Source organism: Calypte anna, chromosome Z (genome assembly GCF_003957555.1).
Source record: "Calypte anna isolate BGI_N300 chromosome Z, bCalAnn1_v1.p, whole genome shotgun sequence".
Lineage (NCBI taxonomy): Eukaryota > Metazoa > Chordata > Aves > Apodiformes > Trochilidae > Calypte > Calypte anna.
In genome coordinates this window covers 72,751,197-72,765,819 of record NC_044274.1, presented here as the reverse complement: position 1 = coordinate 72,765,819, position 14,623 = coordinate 72,751,197, and the positions used below count along the sequence as shown (strand labels likewise).

Sequence of the window (14,623 nt, the reverse complement as noted above, 5' to 3'; positions counted from 1 at the left end):
CTGTGCACAGCTCTTAGTCGTAGCTCCTGGTGGCATTAAAGGGGATTTTTTTTGCCCAGGGGAGAATGGCAGGACCACATGCCAGAAAGGAGCTGTTTCTGTGGTCCTCTTTGGGCTACCAGTCATGGGTTGCAGTTGCTGATAAAGTTACATTGCACTACTCTAACTATACTTTTTGAAAAGAATATTTAGAAATACTTTGCAAGCAGATGTGTATATATATATATATATATATTTGTCTAAAGAATTATATGTTAGCTGCGTTGCTCAGGAAGGGTCCTCCTGGGTTACTTTATTTTACAGCTATGTTGATAGCCAGTTCCTGACATGACCATTGTTTTGATCCTTCTGTTGGTGTGTTTGAAAGGATGCTGAATTATGGTTCTGCAGAAAGTCTTAGACCTAAATACACCCTTGTGACATCATGGCTTCAGAAGAATATATTGGCAAAGCCTGTGTAACCACCTTTACAATTTCTGCTGCCCAAAGAGCCACACAGAGTATTGATGAAGACAGAATCCATGACTGAGCCTCTTTTGTTTAAAAAAAAAAAAAACAAACCCAAACAAAACCCAAATATTTGACTTGACAATGCACAGATGTTTGTTGCCAGCTGTCACTTCTGCAGAGTTCTTTGACACCCTGCAAGCCTTGTACCTTGTTAATGTTGACCATGGGATTGTGTGCAGTTTCCTGTTGTAGTTTTTTTGTTGTTTGTTTTTTTGTTTTTCTGTACTCAGTCTCCAATGTGGTAACATCTGAGTTAGTTATACACATTTACTGCATTAAACACACTTCTAAGCATCTCTCTACTGGGTATTTGGAAGCCTCTTTCTTTGATGTTAAAGTTTTTCCATGAGAGGTGTGAAGGGCAAAGGAATGAAAACATATTTCTGTGTGCAAGATTTCAGTGTCTTAAGCCCCAAAATATTTATACAGAGGGCACGAGGGGAGGACAGCATCTGTTTGTTGAAAACTGGTAAATCCCTCAGTCATTCAGAGTTGATCTCGCTGACAAGGTAACCCAGAGGCAGGACTAAGGAGGTGTGTTGGTTGAATACAATTCTCCTGCCACAACAGGACATTTTAAAATCACATTTTGAAACAATTTCCCTGTGGACCCATTTTCAGTCTTTGCATTTTCTCTATTCTGCTCTGTGTGGGAGGCCTCTTTGGAGAGCTGGTCCTGCCTTCAGACATAAATATTTCAACATCCCTTCCATTTCCATGTGGGTCCTGAGGTCAATCTCTACCCTGGTAGATTTGCCAGGTACCACTCCTAAGCAACTTGTCCACTCACAAGCAGTCACAGAGGAATAATGCAGCTCGAGGTCATAAAAGTTTTTCTGCTCTGGGAAAATAAAATTTAAAGGCTTTATTTGGGTCCAGTGAAAATGGGCAACTTAATTGAGGTCCACACTTAAAGCAGGTGCCCGAGCACTCAAGATCCATCAAGGCTAATTGTCTGAGAGGCTGGAGTAACATTTCTGCTGATAATTCACTGTTCAGAGCTTACACCCAACTTTTGCAGTTGTTTGCAGTAAGGAACACCTAAGTGGTTTTTTTTTTTATAGTATCAATGAACTTTAGCTTGAAGAGCTATTGTACTGTAACTGAGCTATTGTATTGAGTCTTGCTGACAGCCAGACACAAACTTCTTTCCATTTCTGAGCCTGCTTCTCTTTTCAGGGCAATTTTTTTCCTCCCAACTGGGCTAATTTCCAGCTTGCTGTGCAGCTGCTTCCATTAGAGACAGCTCATCTCTCCACTCCCCACCAGAACTGCTGTTGCAAATTTTCAATAAATATCTCCTCCTCCAGAATTTTTCTGAAACCTTACAAAGATGAAAACCCAACACTTTTTACATCATACAGAGTTGCAATTATAGCTATTTTTTTTTTTTTCAGTGTGGAGCACCACATTTCCATTGCTTTCTGCCTAATTAAGGTGCAGGACAAAGCAAGCACGTCTTCTGGCTCTCAAAGGGGGAAACTCAGCTGCTCCCAGATGAAGTGCAACTTTACATGTCAACCTAGAAAAATGTGAAGGCTTTAGCAAAGTGTTCTGTTCTCTACTCTCCCACTTGCAGAAGTGGGTGAGATGGAGCTGGTTGGGAGGCTCATGCAGCTGGTGATCATTTAATGGTGAAGCAGAAGAAATGAGGGTGGGGAGCAGCCAGGAGAAAGCTTGTGGATGCAGAGACATCCAGGAGGGCTCACCTCCAAGTGGTGGAGAAAGAAAAGAGCCTTCAGAAGGTTAATTAGTGGCTCTCCTTGATCACCTCATATTTCTGCACACTGGAAAAAAGGTGGTGAGCTGCTTATCTTGGGTGGACTTGGTCTTTGTGTTGTATGTATGAGGTGATGAGATGCTAATGCAGAGGTGAGCAAGTGTAGGCCAGGGCACTGAGCAGGAGGTTGGGTAGTTCATGGTACAAGAGGCATTAGAAGTTTTTTGCTTCATTTTTCTCACAGTGTTCAGTCAGGAGATGGCACGTTTCACATAAACGACAGATTTTAATCTTGATTTAAGAAGAAGAAAAAAAAAAGTCCATAAACTGTCACTGCGAAAACCATGGAATAGATCTTAGCTGTCCAGTGCATTGTACTTCCAGAAGATTGCTTTGTTTTGTGTAAGAATTTAATGCTCAAGGGATGTCATATTTAGTCTTATTTTTAACAGGAGAAATTCCCCATCAATTAACCTTCAACTTAAATTTCTGGAAGTTTGAAATCAAGTTCTCTTACCAGACAGAGCCAAAAAGAGTATAATCATGTTTTCCTCCTTCTCAGCCTGAGTAATGAATGAAATTTAAATGTCAAAGTCTTTTTTATGCTTCAGGTTGCACAATCAGAAGCCTGAAACCCTTAGTTATGAGTCATATGGTAATAAATATTTTCCCATTTTAGTATAATTGAACTCAAAGCTGCTTTTCTCATTCAGCTCTCACATAGAATACATACAGCAGGTGACTGAAGGAAAGCCTAAATGATAATCATTGATATATATTTTGATTACAGAGTGCTGATTAGTATTTTTTGGAATAACTTAGCAGAGCTATATTGCCTGAGATGAAGGCACATCCCTAGAAGTTTCCTTTTTGCCTAGTTGCACAGGATCTTTTGCTTAGGCATGTCAAAAAGAAACCGAAACAAAATAAACAAAAAACAAGAGCCTTTAGATCTGCGACTGATGAAGAAAGATTCCTACTCAAAAGTAGCAAAGAAAGCCCAAAACACTGAAAAACCCATGGCCAGATTTGTGGGAAGTGTTAAGCACTGAGACAGAGCAAGAGCTGCAGCTCAGGAGCTTCCCACCTTGACTCTGTGTGTGCCATGGAACCCTGAAGGACCAGGAATGTGAAGGAAAAACTGAGAATATCAATCAAATATCTCGTGATATCATGCCATTCATGGTTCTGCTTGGAGGGAGGAGGAAAGTGGTTTAAGTAACCTGAACCTTTGCAGCTGAATGCAGCTGGAGCAGGGTGCTGACCATTGGTCTCATCTGCAAAAGTCTTCCTCTCAGAAACCCAGCCTGCTTGGTGCATCCTTGGGTTTTGACATAAAGGAAGAATTTTTTTTTTTAATTTTTTTTTTTTTTTCCTGCCTCCCGAACAAATATGGTAACAAAAGTGAAAAATATTTTCCTTCCCCACAGGGCTGCTAGCCCTGGGACATGTAACAAGCTCGACAAGCAGCTGTGCTCATATCAGGAGGACTTGTTGCCCACGGGCACAAGATAATGGCTTGATCAGAAGAGATGGGCCTGGAGACTCAAATTCTGTTTGAATTCCTGTTCCTCAGGCTGAGAAAATGTACATGTTGGGGAAGGAGGAGGGGAAGTGGGGGTTGTTAAAGGAAAGATTTAGTTGTAAATTGGGTAACTACAAAACAGAGCTGCAATCCTCCAATGTTTTTTTTTTTTATGACTTATTTAAAGGGCAGAAGTGTTTGCTGGCACTGAGAAGGAAGTCTGGTCACTGCAGTTTGCTGTGGCAATGCCAGATTTTGGTTATTCTGGGTGATGCTTTGGAAGGATTACAGTGTGGAACTGCAAAGCTGGAACCAGCCTGTTTGCATCTTCCCTTCACAATTCCTACACATCCTTGCCCTGTGAGATCCAACACTCCAGTCCAGTTGCATCAGCCACCACTCTGTTCCCCCTCTCCTCTCTGCTGCAGACATTGCTGGTGGAAATCCTGTGAATTTGGTCCCTCACTGATGCTCACTGTTTCCTTTTCCACCTTTCCTGGAGCCTCTTGACCAAACTCAAAGTTATCAGAATAACCTTGGTTTCATGGTGACTACAGATAGCAGTGATTAAACCTTACTAAGAAACCTTCTGTTTGAGAAGTCATGCTCTTTCTTCTTATTTTATTTCGTGTTTTTGATTTTTTTAGTTTTTTTGGGTTTTTTGTTTTGGTTTTGGTTTTTTGTGTGTGTGTGTGTGAGTGTGTGTTTGTATTTCCCTGTTTCTTTCTTTGTTTACTTTAGGATTTATTTTTTTTTTCCGCTTATTTCTGTGGGCTACTCCTTCTTTTCCCCACTCACAATTTCTTTTTGGCTTGTTCCTCTTCTTATAGACCTAAAACCTTGGCAAAATATTCACAAAGCTCCAGCTGCTGGTTTTATGGCAGCAGTTAGGGTTTTCATTGTTTTCCACTGCTGCCTTCCTGTCCTTCACCAGTGATGATCCTCCTGGACCTTCAATGAGTCCATCTGGGCCAACCTCCTCTGGGTACTCAACATCCAGACTTTGCCCACTCTCTGCTTATGACATCTTCTGAAACTGTTTCACTCCCAAGGAAGAATACAGAAATAAAAATTCATGTTAAAAGGGAAGAAATCCCTCTGGAAGCTGTATGACCATTTCTGCAATGTATGTGCATCTTGCTGTAGGTGATGTTGTTCTGATCACCTGTGCTTAAGAGTTTTCCTCTGCTCCATTAAAGGATTTGTACCACCAGGGGACTTGCATCAAATCACAATGGGCCTTCTGTCTTGGGAAAAAAACCCACCAAAACCCAAAAATTTAAAAATGAAGCCATTCCCAAGCCACAGAAAACCTGTGGTTTGTGAAAGGTTTTATGTTCAAAACTGGAAATTTCAGTAAATATGGGGGTTTTGGATGGAGGACTGCCCTAATGAATGGAGAGCATGAAAAGCCATCATGCAGAATGGGTTTTGACTGTGCAACTTGCTGCTCTTCATTAAGTCCTAGGGTTCATAACTAAATCCAGTGCCATGATTTTTCCAGTCTGGACTGCTTCTCCAAAGGGGCTGCACTCTGAACAGAGGACTTTCAGAACAAAAAGTGGCATTTTAAAAAATAATTAATTTTTAAAATAGGTGACTCTTAACACTTCATGCTAAAGCTCTCAGATGCCAGGGAGAAGGAGGACGAGGGAAAGGAGGAAGAGGAGGGGGAGAAGGAGGAGAAGGAGAAGGAGAAGGAGAAGGAGAAGGAGAAGGAGAAGGAGAAGGAGAAGGAGAAGGAGAAGGAGAAGGAGAAGGAGAAGGAGAAGGAGAAGGAGAAGGAGAAGGAGAAGGAGAAGGAGAAGGAGAAGGAGAAGGAGAAGGAGAAGGAGAAGGAGAAGGAGAAGGAGAAGGAGAAGGAGAAGGAGAAGGAGAAGGGAAGAAAAGAAGGTTCTGGGGAGACCTTAGAGCACCTTCCAGTGCCTGAAGGGGCTCCAGGAAAGCTGGGGAGGGACTTGGGACAAGGGCCTGGAGGGGTAGGATGAGGGGGAAGGGTTTGCAGCTGGGAGAGGGAAGATGGAGAGGAGAAATCCTTTGGGGTGAGGGTGCTGAGCCCCAGGTTGCCCCCAGAAGCTGTGGCTGCCCCATCCCTGGCAATGTTGAAGGTTGGATGGGGCTTGGAGCACCCTGGGCTGGGGGAGAGGTCCCTGGCCATAACAGAATTGGGATTGGGACTGAGAAATTTGAAACTGAGTCACTACACAGAAGCCTGGAGGAGGCCTTGAAGTTTTTGCTTCCATCTGGCACTTGCCAGAAAGTCAATGTCTTGTTCATCTGTAATTTACATGCTTTCACTTCAGGATGCTGCAAGGGGTAAGAAAACCAAACCCTCTTTTCCTTAAATTTATAAACAGGGAACTTTTGATACAGCAGACCACTTCCATGTTTATAGTCTGCCCTGCAAAGCAGTTTTCCTCCTGTTCCCTTGGGAAGACCAAAGCAGGCCATGGGTTACTGATGACAAAGGGGATAACAAAGCATCATGTCTGACACTGGTGCTGTTGTGGCACAGTTTGGATTTGAAGAGATATTTATGGATTTCACAAAAAAGCAAAGCAAAACAAAGAAAAGAAAAAAAAAAAAAAAAAGGAAATTTAATCCCAACTTGAACCTTCATTGAATGATGGTGGTGAAGTCCCCAAAAACAAAACCAAAAAAAGCCTTCACCTGAACCTTTAATTAGCAATGGTGAAGTGTCTATAAACATAGGTGCACTAAAGGCTTTGACAAGGCTTACATGTACTCATGTAAACTTACAATTTTTCTCCCTGCTTTTACTGTGTGGGGTTTGCAAAGGATCATCAGAGAAGAAGGAATTGCTCATGTCCTATGACCACCCCAGAAATCAGAAGGGGTGGTTAGAGAAGACAGGATATCATCAGTCCACATGGTGTCCTTATGAAGTTCCCTCTCCAGAAGTTGAAGAACCATCATGGAGAGCACCTGGAACTGGTGTCTGCCTGGGTAACCACCTTAAACTGTGAAATTTTACTTGTTCTCAGAGAAAATTCCAGCAGGCATGTGTGTACACACTGGGGTAGATGGCACAACATCAGTAAAGAAAATCAGAGTTGGAGCACCAGTGAGACACCACCAGATTGGCACAACATCAGTAAAGAAAATCAGAGTTGGAGCACCAGTGAGACACCACCAGATTTTAAGATGCAAAGCAAATAGCAAGCAAACAAGCTGAATTATTGACGTGGCAGGTTGTTGGGTTTTTTTTAATAGAGGTGCCTCTAAATTAGCTTAATTTTATTGACTTAGCTTTGCCTTCCCATAGTTTTCAGGAGCACCATGGATTATGGATGAGCTGATCTATAGATAGTTTCATATCTTAGCAAAACATCAACTACTCTTAAATACAAGAGCACTGTAATTCAGGTGCACTGGGAGCTAAACAAAAGTGAGACCTTCCTTACATGATTCTCCTGGAAAACTCTCCTTACCCCTTTCCTCTCTTCTCTCTTCCCCCTTTCCATCCCTCTCTCCCTTCCTCTCTTTCCTACCCTCTCCATCCAGCAGTCTCCCCGAACAGAGTAATTCTCTGTTATTTACAAATAGAGCAATACAGTCTAATTTATTTTTTTTAAATATGTATCATCATCAACTTTAGGCAGGTAGAAGCATTGTTTTTCAGTATTTCTAATTATTTTTTGAGCAATTTAATCATACTCCCTAATAACCTGGTTGACAGATGCCTGTGTAGATGGGTGTTTCTGGAGCTCTGCAGCTTTACTGCTCCATCTCTTCCTCATGGGGTTCCCAGCTGGTCTGTAGGACAGTCTGATAAATAGTCCTCAGCTCATCCCCCTTTAAAGGAAGTTATTTTGGATTATTTGCTATAATAATGTTAATTGATAGCCTGACTCAGAGCAACTTCTTAGACCAACCAGAACCTCTAAATTTTCTTTCTTCATAAAGATCCCAAGTTTGGTGCATTTTCACTGTCTTTACCTGAATATGGGAGTAGAGATTAGTATTCAGCAAAGTGAATTTTTTAGAGCTGCTTTCCTGAAGAAGCATCATTTTATTTCCTGGTAAAATGATGGTAAGTTTATGAACTTGTAAGGATATTTACACACAACAGATTGGTGATTGTAGTTATTTCACATGTATTTGACTGATTAATAAAGGAGTTATCTGACGGTGTGCACTGGGGTTTAATCACTTAGCATGAAATGTTCCTCCTCGTGTTCCTCTGGCATGTTTCACCAACAGAGAAATATGCAGCCATTCATATTGTGTTTGCATCTGGCACAGGAGGTGATGAAATGACCACTCATGCAGATTGGTCTGGTTGCCAATAAAGTGGATCCCTGCTTAAAAAAAAATCACAACAAAACAACCCCAAAACAACATGTGGAAGTTAAACATAAGACCACCCAAAGAAGGCTGTACCAGCCTAACCATAAGCTGGAGGTGGGTTCCTCTGGATTTACTGGTCACTCTTGATAATATGGGAGAATGGGATGGTGCTAAGGAAAAATGGCTCAGTGTGGTCCTTGAGAGCATGGGCAAAGGGGCAACCTTGCCATAGAAACATTTTGGTTGGAAAAGACCTTTAAGATCATCCAATCCAACCCTTCCCCCATCCCCATCCCATGTCCCTCATCCCCACCCCATGTCCCTCATCCCCACATCCCCAGAGTCTGAAACCCCTCCAGGGATGATGGGGACTCCAGCCCTGCCCTGGGCAGCCTGGGCCAGGCCCTGACAACCCTTTCCAGGGAGAAATTCTTCCCCAGCTCCAACCTAAACCTCCCCTGGCACCACTTGAGTTGTGCCAAAAGTTCCTCTTGTCCCATCCCTTGTTCCTTGGGAGCAGAGCCCGACCCCCCCTGGCCCCAACCTCCTCTCAGGGGGTTGCAGAGAGCCACAAGGTCTCTCCTCTGCCTCCTTTTCTTGGGGAAAGTTTATGGGGAAAACTGAAAGAAACGTTCAGTGGAACTTCTTAATAATGCAAAGATCACAGAGAAGCCATGAGTAACAGTCCTCTGCTCCAGGATCAACACCCACAGGGCCCTCAGATGCTCCTCACTACTTCTCCAGACCCTTCTCCATCTTCTCCAGACCCTCACTCTCCAGACCCTTGTCGATCTTCTCCAGACCCTCTCCTTACTCTCCAGAACCTCTCCTTACTCTCCAGCCCCTTCTCCATCTTCTCCAGACCCTCTCCTTACTCTCCAAACCTTCCTCCTTACTCTCCATCCCTTCTCCTTGCTCCCCAGCCCCTTCCCCAGCTCCATTCCCTTCTCTGGACACTCTCCATCCCCTCAATCTCCTTCTGCCCCTGAGGACCCCAGAACTGACCCCAGGATTTGGGGTGCAGCCTCCCCAGTGCCCAGCACATGGGGACAAAGTGGTGAGGAGGTTGTCACTACCTCTGCACAGGACACATCACAACACAGACATTTAGCTTCAATCAGGAAAGAGCTCCTGGACTGTTCAGTGAGGCAGTTTAAAGGGCTCAAACTCCGAGATCAGAACCTCCTCTCTGTTATAACACATTTTTAGATGTTTTTTGAAGCCATAGGAATATATAAATTTTATGAGGTAACCTTCTCTCCTTAACAAAAACAAAACGAACCAACAGCAAAACTCCTGAGCTCAGATTCCTGGTGTACTGGCAGTGGTGATTTACTTGCAAGTGAGAGACCATTTTGAAATCAGGACACACTCTGTCAAACACATTACAAATATCACATTTTATGCATTTAAACTTATGTGTTTTATACTTAGTAGTGGCAATAGTGTGAAACAAAAATAAATGTTAGAGAACATACAACACTGAAATTTGGCTTAAGGCAACCTTTTTTGGCAACTTGTGAATGATATTACAATTCCTGACTGAATATCCCATTTTTCTGGCTGAAGCCAGGAGTTTTGCTGCTGAGCACTGGGGAGCCTTTGGGATGTGCTGTGGGGTTATTCTCCTCCTTTATGCTGAAAAACCCAGACTTTTGTGCTTCTGGAAAACGTGGGTATGGAGAGAAAAAGGGGCAAGGGGGCTGGCTGGCTGATTTTGTTCTTTTAACTAAGGCAGAAAGTGAGAAATACTCTGCATACAAGGAGGGATTTTAAAAAGCAGATAGTTTAATCACTTAATAGATCTCACTTCATTGCAATCATGATTTAACAGGAAAGTCTTCCTCCTCTTAAACTGAACAGGCTCACTCTAATAAATTAGATGAAGCCCATAATTTCATGTTAAATACCACTGCAATATACTGAAGATTTTTTAAGGATATGGAGTTTGCAAACTTCAGTATATATAAAATTGAATATGTATAAAACTGAACTCTGTTAAGAGTATAACTGGGAAGTAATGTGAAAAATTTCTGTATATGATCCTTAAACTGAGAAAACACTAGAGAACAAAATTTTGTCAGCATATAATTAAAGACTGATGATGCACACAGACAATATTTAACTTGGGGCTACATGTGGAATATTAATTCAGAGATTTGCTGACTTTTGAATGTTTCTTTCTGCAATGTTATTTCAGCACATGCTATCTACTTTTCTTTACAGTGTCTTGGAGAGATGTACTTGAGATTATTTTAAATAGTTAAGTAGGATTTATAAATTGTTGATGTGCTTTTTTTCCTAATTGATAAAATAGCAAATAATTATAGGAATGTCTTGGATATGTAAGCAGAATCATTACTTTATCAAACCAAAATAATTATTTTCCTGACATAATTTCATTCAGTCATGTATTGTATCAGGAATAAATATAAATGTTCTGAAACATCTGCTTTTCTAGATCCACCAGAATTCTTTTTCTGTAGTTCTCTTAGTTCTAGTTATTCTGAATTCCCAGTTAGCTACCAATGTAATGACTAAAGAAAACGTTAATCCTGCCAAATTAAATGCATATTTTTTATTCTTTAGAAAGTGTGTACGTAGCATTTCTTTAACCACATCCTGCAACAGGGGATACTGCTGCTTTTTAGTCTACCTCATATACAACAAGGTTTTTCTTGATGCTGCCTTCTTATTGCAGAAAAATAAAAAATGCACAAGCAGAAACAAATCCAGTATGTGCTAACCCTGTATTCTATTAGAGCAGGCTTGTTCTGCATGCACATAAAAATAATAATCATTCATTAATAAACTCTGAACATTTGTAAGGAAGGTCTGGTTCCAAGACCAACTCAGTCTGAGCATCTTCAGTGGATTAATTGCTATGAGATCATATATCTCAGCTGCAGGATGGCTAAATGGAAGTTTTAATGTGCTGCAAGCCAGCTGCATCAATGTAACTTATTCCCTCTAGTCAAGCAACATCAATTTCAAAGGCAGCTATTATCCACACCCTTTCTTTTAGAGCTCTTTTTAAAAATATTTCAAATTGCTATTACAGAAGAACTGGAAATGTTGCTAATTAGTACCTTCTTTTTGAAGGCTAAGATTTTAAATTACTCCTGACCTATTACTGAAGCTGTTAGGAAAAAAAAAAACACCAAAACCACCAAGCATCCTCACTCTAAAGCAGCACTTCCTTCTCTTCCCACAGAAGGGGAAAGGATAAACTTCCCTTTGAAGTGTCTATGTTCCCAGACCCCAGTCTGAGATGGATTTGGGACTGGATCTCTACAAAGACTCAAGGCAGGTAGAGCAGTTGTTGCTGTACAAATGTGCAAAATGAGCTCTCCAAAAGCACAGAACTCTTAACACATCTTCAACCCCATACAGCACAATTGTTTCTTTTCACTGAGCCTCAAAACCTTTGAAGAGCAGCGTAGGATTTTCTCTTCTTCTTAATTAATTAAAAGGACCATCTGATAGAATACGTAGCACACAATCCTAAATTAGGTTAGAGGATTAGTTTAGAGGATTTATCATGTGTAGTTTGCACGTACTCAAAGAATGGAGAACAAAATTCCCACATTAAATGGGGTGTAATTTTTAAGGAGATCCATACTTAGTGTCAGAATCTGATGCCCAATACATACTTAAACTGCCTAGTCTAATCCTTTGTAAATTCCCCTGCCAACATAACTAGATTTGTGCCACTGCTTCACCAGCATCTTTAGTTGAGGGAATCCCAGGAGCCTTACCAGATCATTTCATACACTGCCAGTGTTTATCAAACCACTGCAAGGAAAACCAGAGCAGAACCAAGGACACTGTGTGTGATGCTGAGGGTGGACACTACTGGGACCTGGGAAGCACCAAGATCATCCCAAAGCTCCAGGCACTGGGACCCACCAGGGCTCTGCAAATCACCCGGGTATCTGGGACAGCTATTTGCCAAATCAATGTTGTGGTGCTGAAGAGGGAGAGTTCCCATGTGTCTTTTCCATAAAAATAACAAACACTGGAAATGCTAGTGCACTGATTCTATAAATATAGATATACAGCCTTCTGTTTTGACCTTCAGGAGATTTAATCAATTTACGCAGTGGAACTTTAGTTTTTTCCAAGAGGAGGCTAAACAAGACAAAAATGGACAGAAAAAACATGCTTCTCTGTGCTTTTATTTAAAAGCAGATTTTTAGAATATCATCTTTATTTAAACATGTAGGCAAAAGCCTTTCTCAAGGAATTCTGTTTAGCTTTAGGGTCAGTACCTTGAGGAACCAAAGTGAACAACGGTATCAGATGGGTAACAAATATCCATGTCAGAAAACACCAACTTTGGCTTAGAACAAATGATACAGAACCCTCTCAAGGTGGTCACAGGCATCCAGATCTGCCAGACAACTAGGAGGTATGGGTTTTGGAAAAAAAATGTCTAAAAAAATGTATTAAATAATCCGACTCCTGAGTTCTGGTAGAGAAAAATTATAAATAAGATGGGATATAATAATATGTAGGGCTCATATATTGCGAACTTTGTACTTCTTTGGTTGCCAGAAAAAAACATTAGCCCAATATCAATGGTTAACAGACTAGATTCAACCAATGTAGCCTGTCTGGAAAATAACTTTAAAAAAGATTTAAGTAAAGAAGTGATAGCCCTCTACCATAGTTTCCAGAGTTGCTAATAAAGCCTTCATCTGTTCTCCAGGGAAAAAAGCCATGACTGCAGATATGTCTTGAAGAAACCTTGGTAACTTTTCAAAAGTTTCTACCTCTCTAAAATATCTACCTACTAACCAATCTGCAGAAAATGCACTTTTCATCTTCCTCATATCAGAAGCCATTACTGGAAGCCCATTGGAACAAGATACCTCTCTGAGAGTTAAAGTAAAGGGGGAAGACAGATTATACACTGAACAGAAGTTCAGCAGCATCTTGCTAAATAAAATCAACCACAGCTCTCTCTGCTGACTGTCAAAATCTTGTTGTGTGCGTTGATAAAAGCTTTCAATGTTCTCTTCTGGATGAACAACATTCAAAAGTTCTTGCTTTACTTCTATGGACTCAAGATGATCCAGTGGCAATTTTCCATTGGAGTCCCTCTGCTGTAGAAGTATTGGTCCTGCAGGGAAAATATATAAAACATTATCTATAAAACATTAATAGTAGCAGCAGATTTGATTCAGCAGCCAAACAAGTTTGGTTTTCCCCAGAAGCTTGGGCCTCTGTTTAAATTCCTTTTTGCACTAAGTTATGTTGATGTAACTCACAAGCTATACATTTGCAATACCTTCTAGAACATGTAGAGAGACCCTTTGTAACAGTTTCTCTGTGATATTATTAGTTTTCTTCACAGTTTTGGCAGGTTAAGAGCCAAGAATTACTATACAGAAATTGAAAAGGAATTAAAAACTTGATTATCCTAATCTTCCAAGTACCAACACGGAGTATGCAATGTCATTACTCTTGTGAAACTCTATTAACCATTTTAAAGACCAGGTTATTGGCTAACCTTTGACTCCAAACTAAAGGCACAGAACTACAATGTTTTTATTTTACTTTTCTAGATGGTGTGGTCAGCCTTGTCCTAGGCTATACAGCAAGATAAACAACTGAGGCAGGAATCCTAGTCTGCCACAACAACTGAGATTCAAAATCAGGTCTTAACAGACATCTGAAATGCAAAGAGTAATTACTCCAGTAAATAGATTTTAAGTCAGTAAAAGGGACACCCTTTGCTTGTTCAGATTACACTACAATATTTTGGCATTTCCTGTTTATTAGGATGATGAAGCTATTATTATTCAAACAGTTTACAGACACCTTGATAATTTTAAGAAAGGCTGCACAGGTTAAGAAAAAATGAAGGCAGTTACCACACTACAGGTGTTGCTTATCAGAGGTGAACACATCAGGAATCTTCTCATGTAAATTTGGGCAGCTATGCTACTTGAAGCAATGATGCCATTTCAACTGTAATATTGTTTCAGAAATGTGTATTTTTAACAACACAAGATAAGTCACTGCAACAATATCCATCCCAGAGGGTTTAAACTTCGCTGTGATCAAAGCTAATTTATTTTTCTCCATCACTGATTATGCAATAGAATTAAGTGGAGTAAGTGGAGGGCTTCTAAAGACAGGAAGTGGAAAAAAGTTTTTCCAGAAACTTGTTCTGAATTATTGAGCTGAGTAAATCCACACTGAACAGGTAACATGCTTTCTTGTCAGCTGTTTGAGGGGCCAAAACCCAGAGTGTGACAAAGGCAAAGGTAAGGATACACAGAGGTGCCAGAAAACCTTGATGAATCTAAGTGCAAGCAGAGCTCTTCCCCTAGGACAACAGGTTCATCCACTAGGTATTCCTCACCACAGCCCAGGAAAAATGCACATCTGTCAGTGCAATGCCATTTCCAATGGAGGAGCTGGGATTACTGTAATATTTAGGCTATCACATCACTTAGACTGATGGAACTCAGCCCAGGTATTGGCTTGGCAAGTCAGACACATGGTTCTGTAGATACAAAAAACACCTGGGAGCCACAGAACTGCAG

The 14,623-nt window shown here is 40.9% G+C and overlaps 1 protein-coding gene across 1 annotated transcript in view; it reads right to left on the bottom strand.

Annotated features, from left to right (window-relative positions):
- Positions 1–12,356: 12,356 nt before the first annotated feature.
- The window catches only part of SLF1 (SMC5-SMC6 complex localization factor 1), a 38,622-nt gene continuing 36,355 nt past the window's right edge, over positions 12,357–14,623 (bottom strand). Inside the window, exon 18 of the mRNA XM_030467634.1 lies at positions 12,357–13,191. Within this exon, the coding sequence (XP_030323494.1) occupies positions 12,707–13,191 (485 nt within the window). The 3' untranslated portion in view covers positions 12,357–12,706. The remainder of the gene's footprint in view (positions 13,192–14,623) is intronic.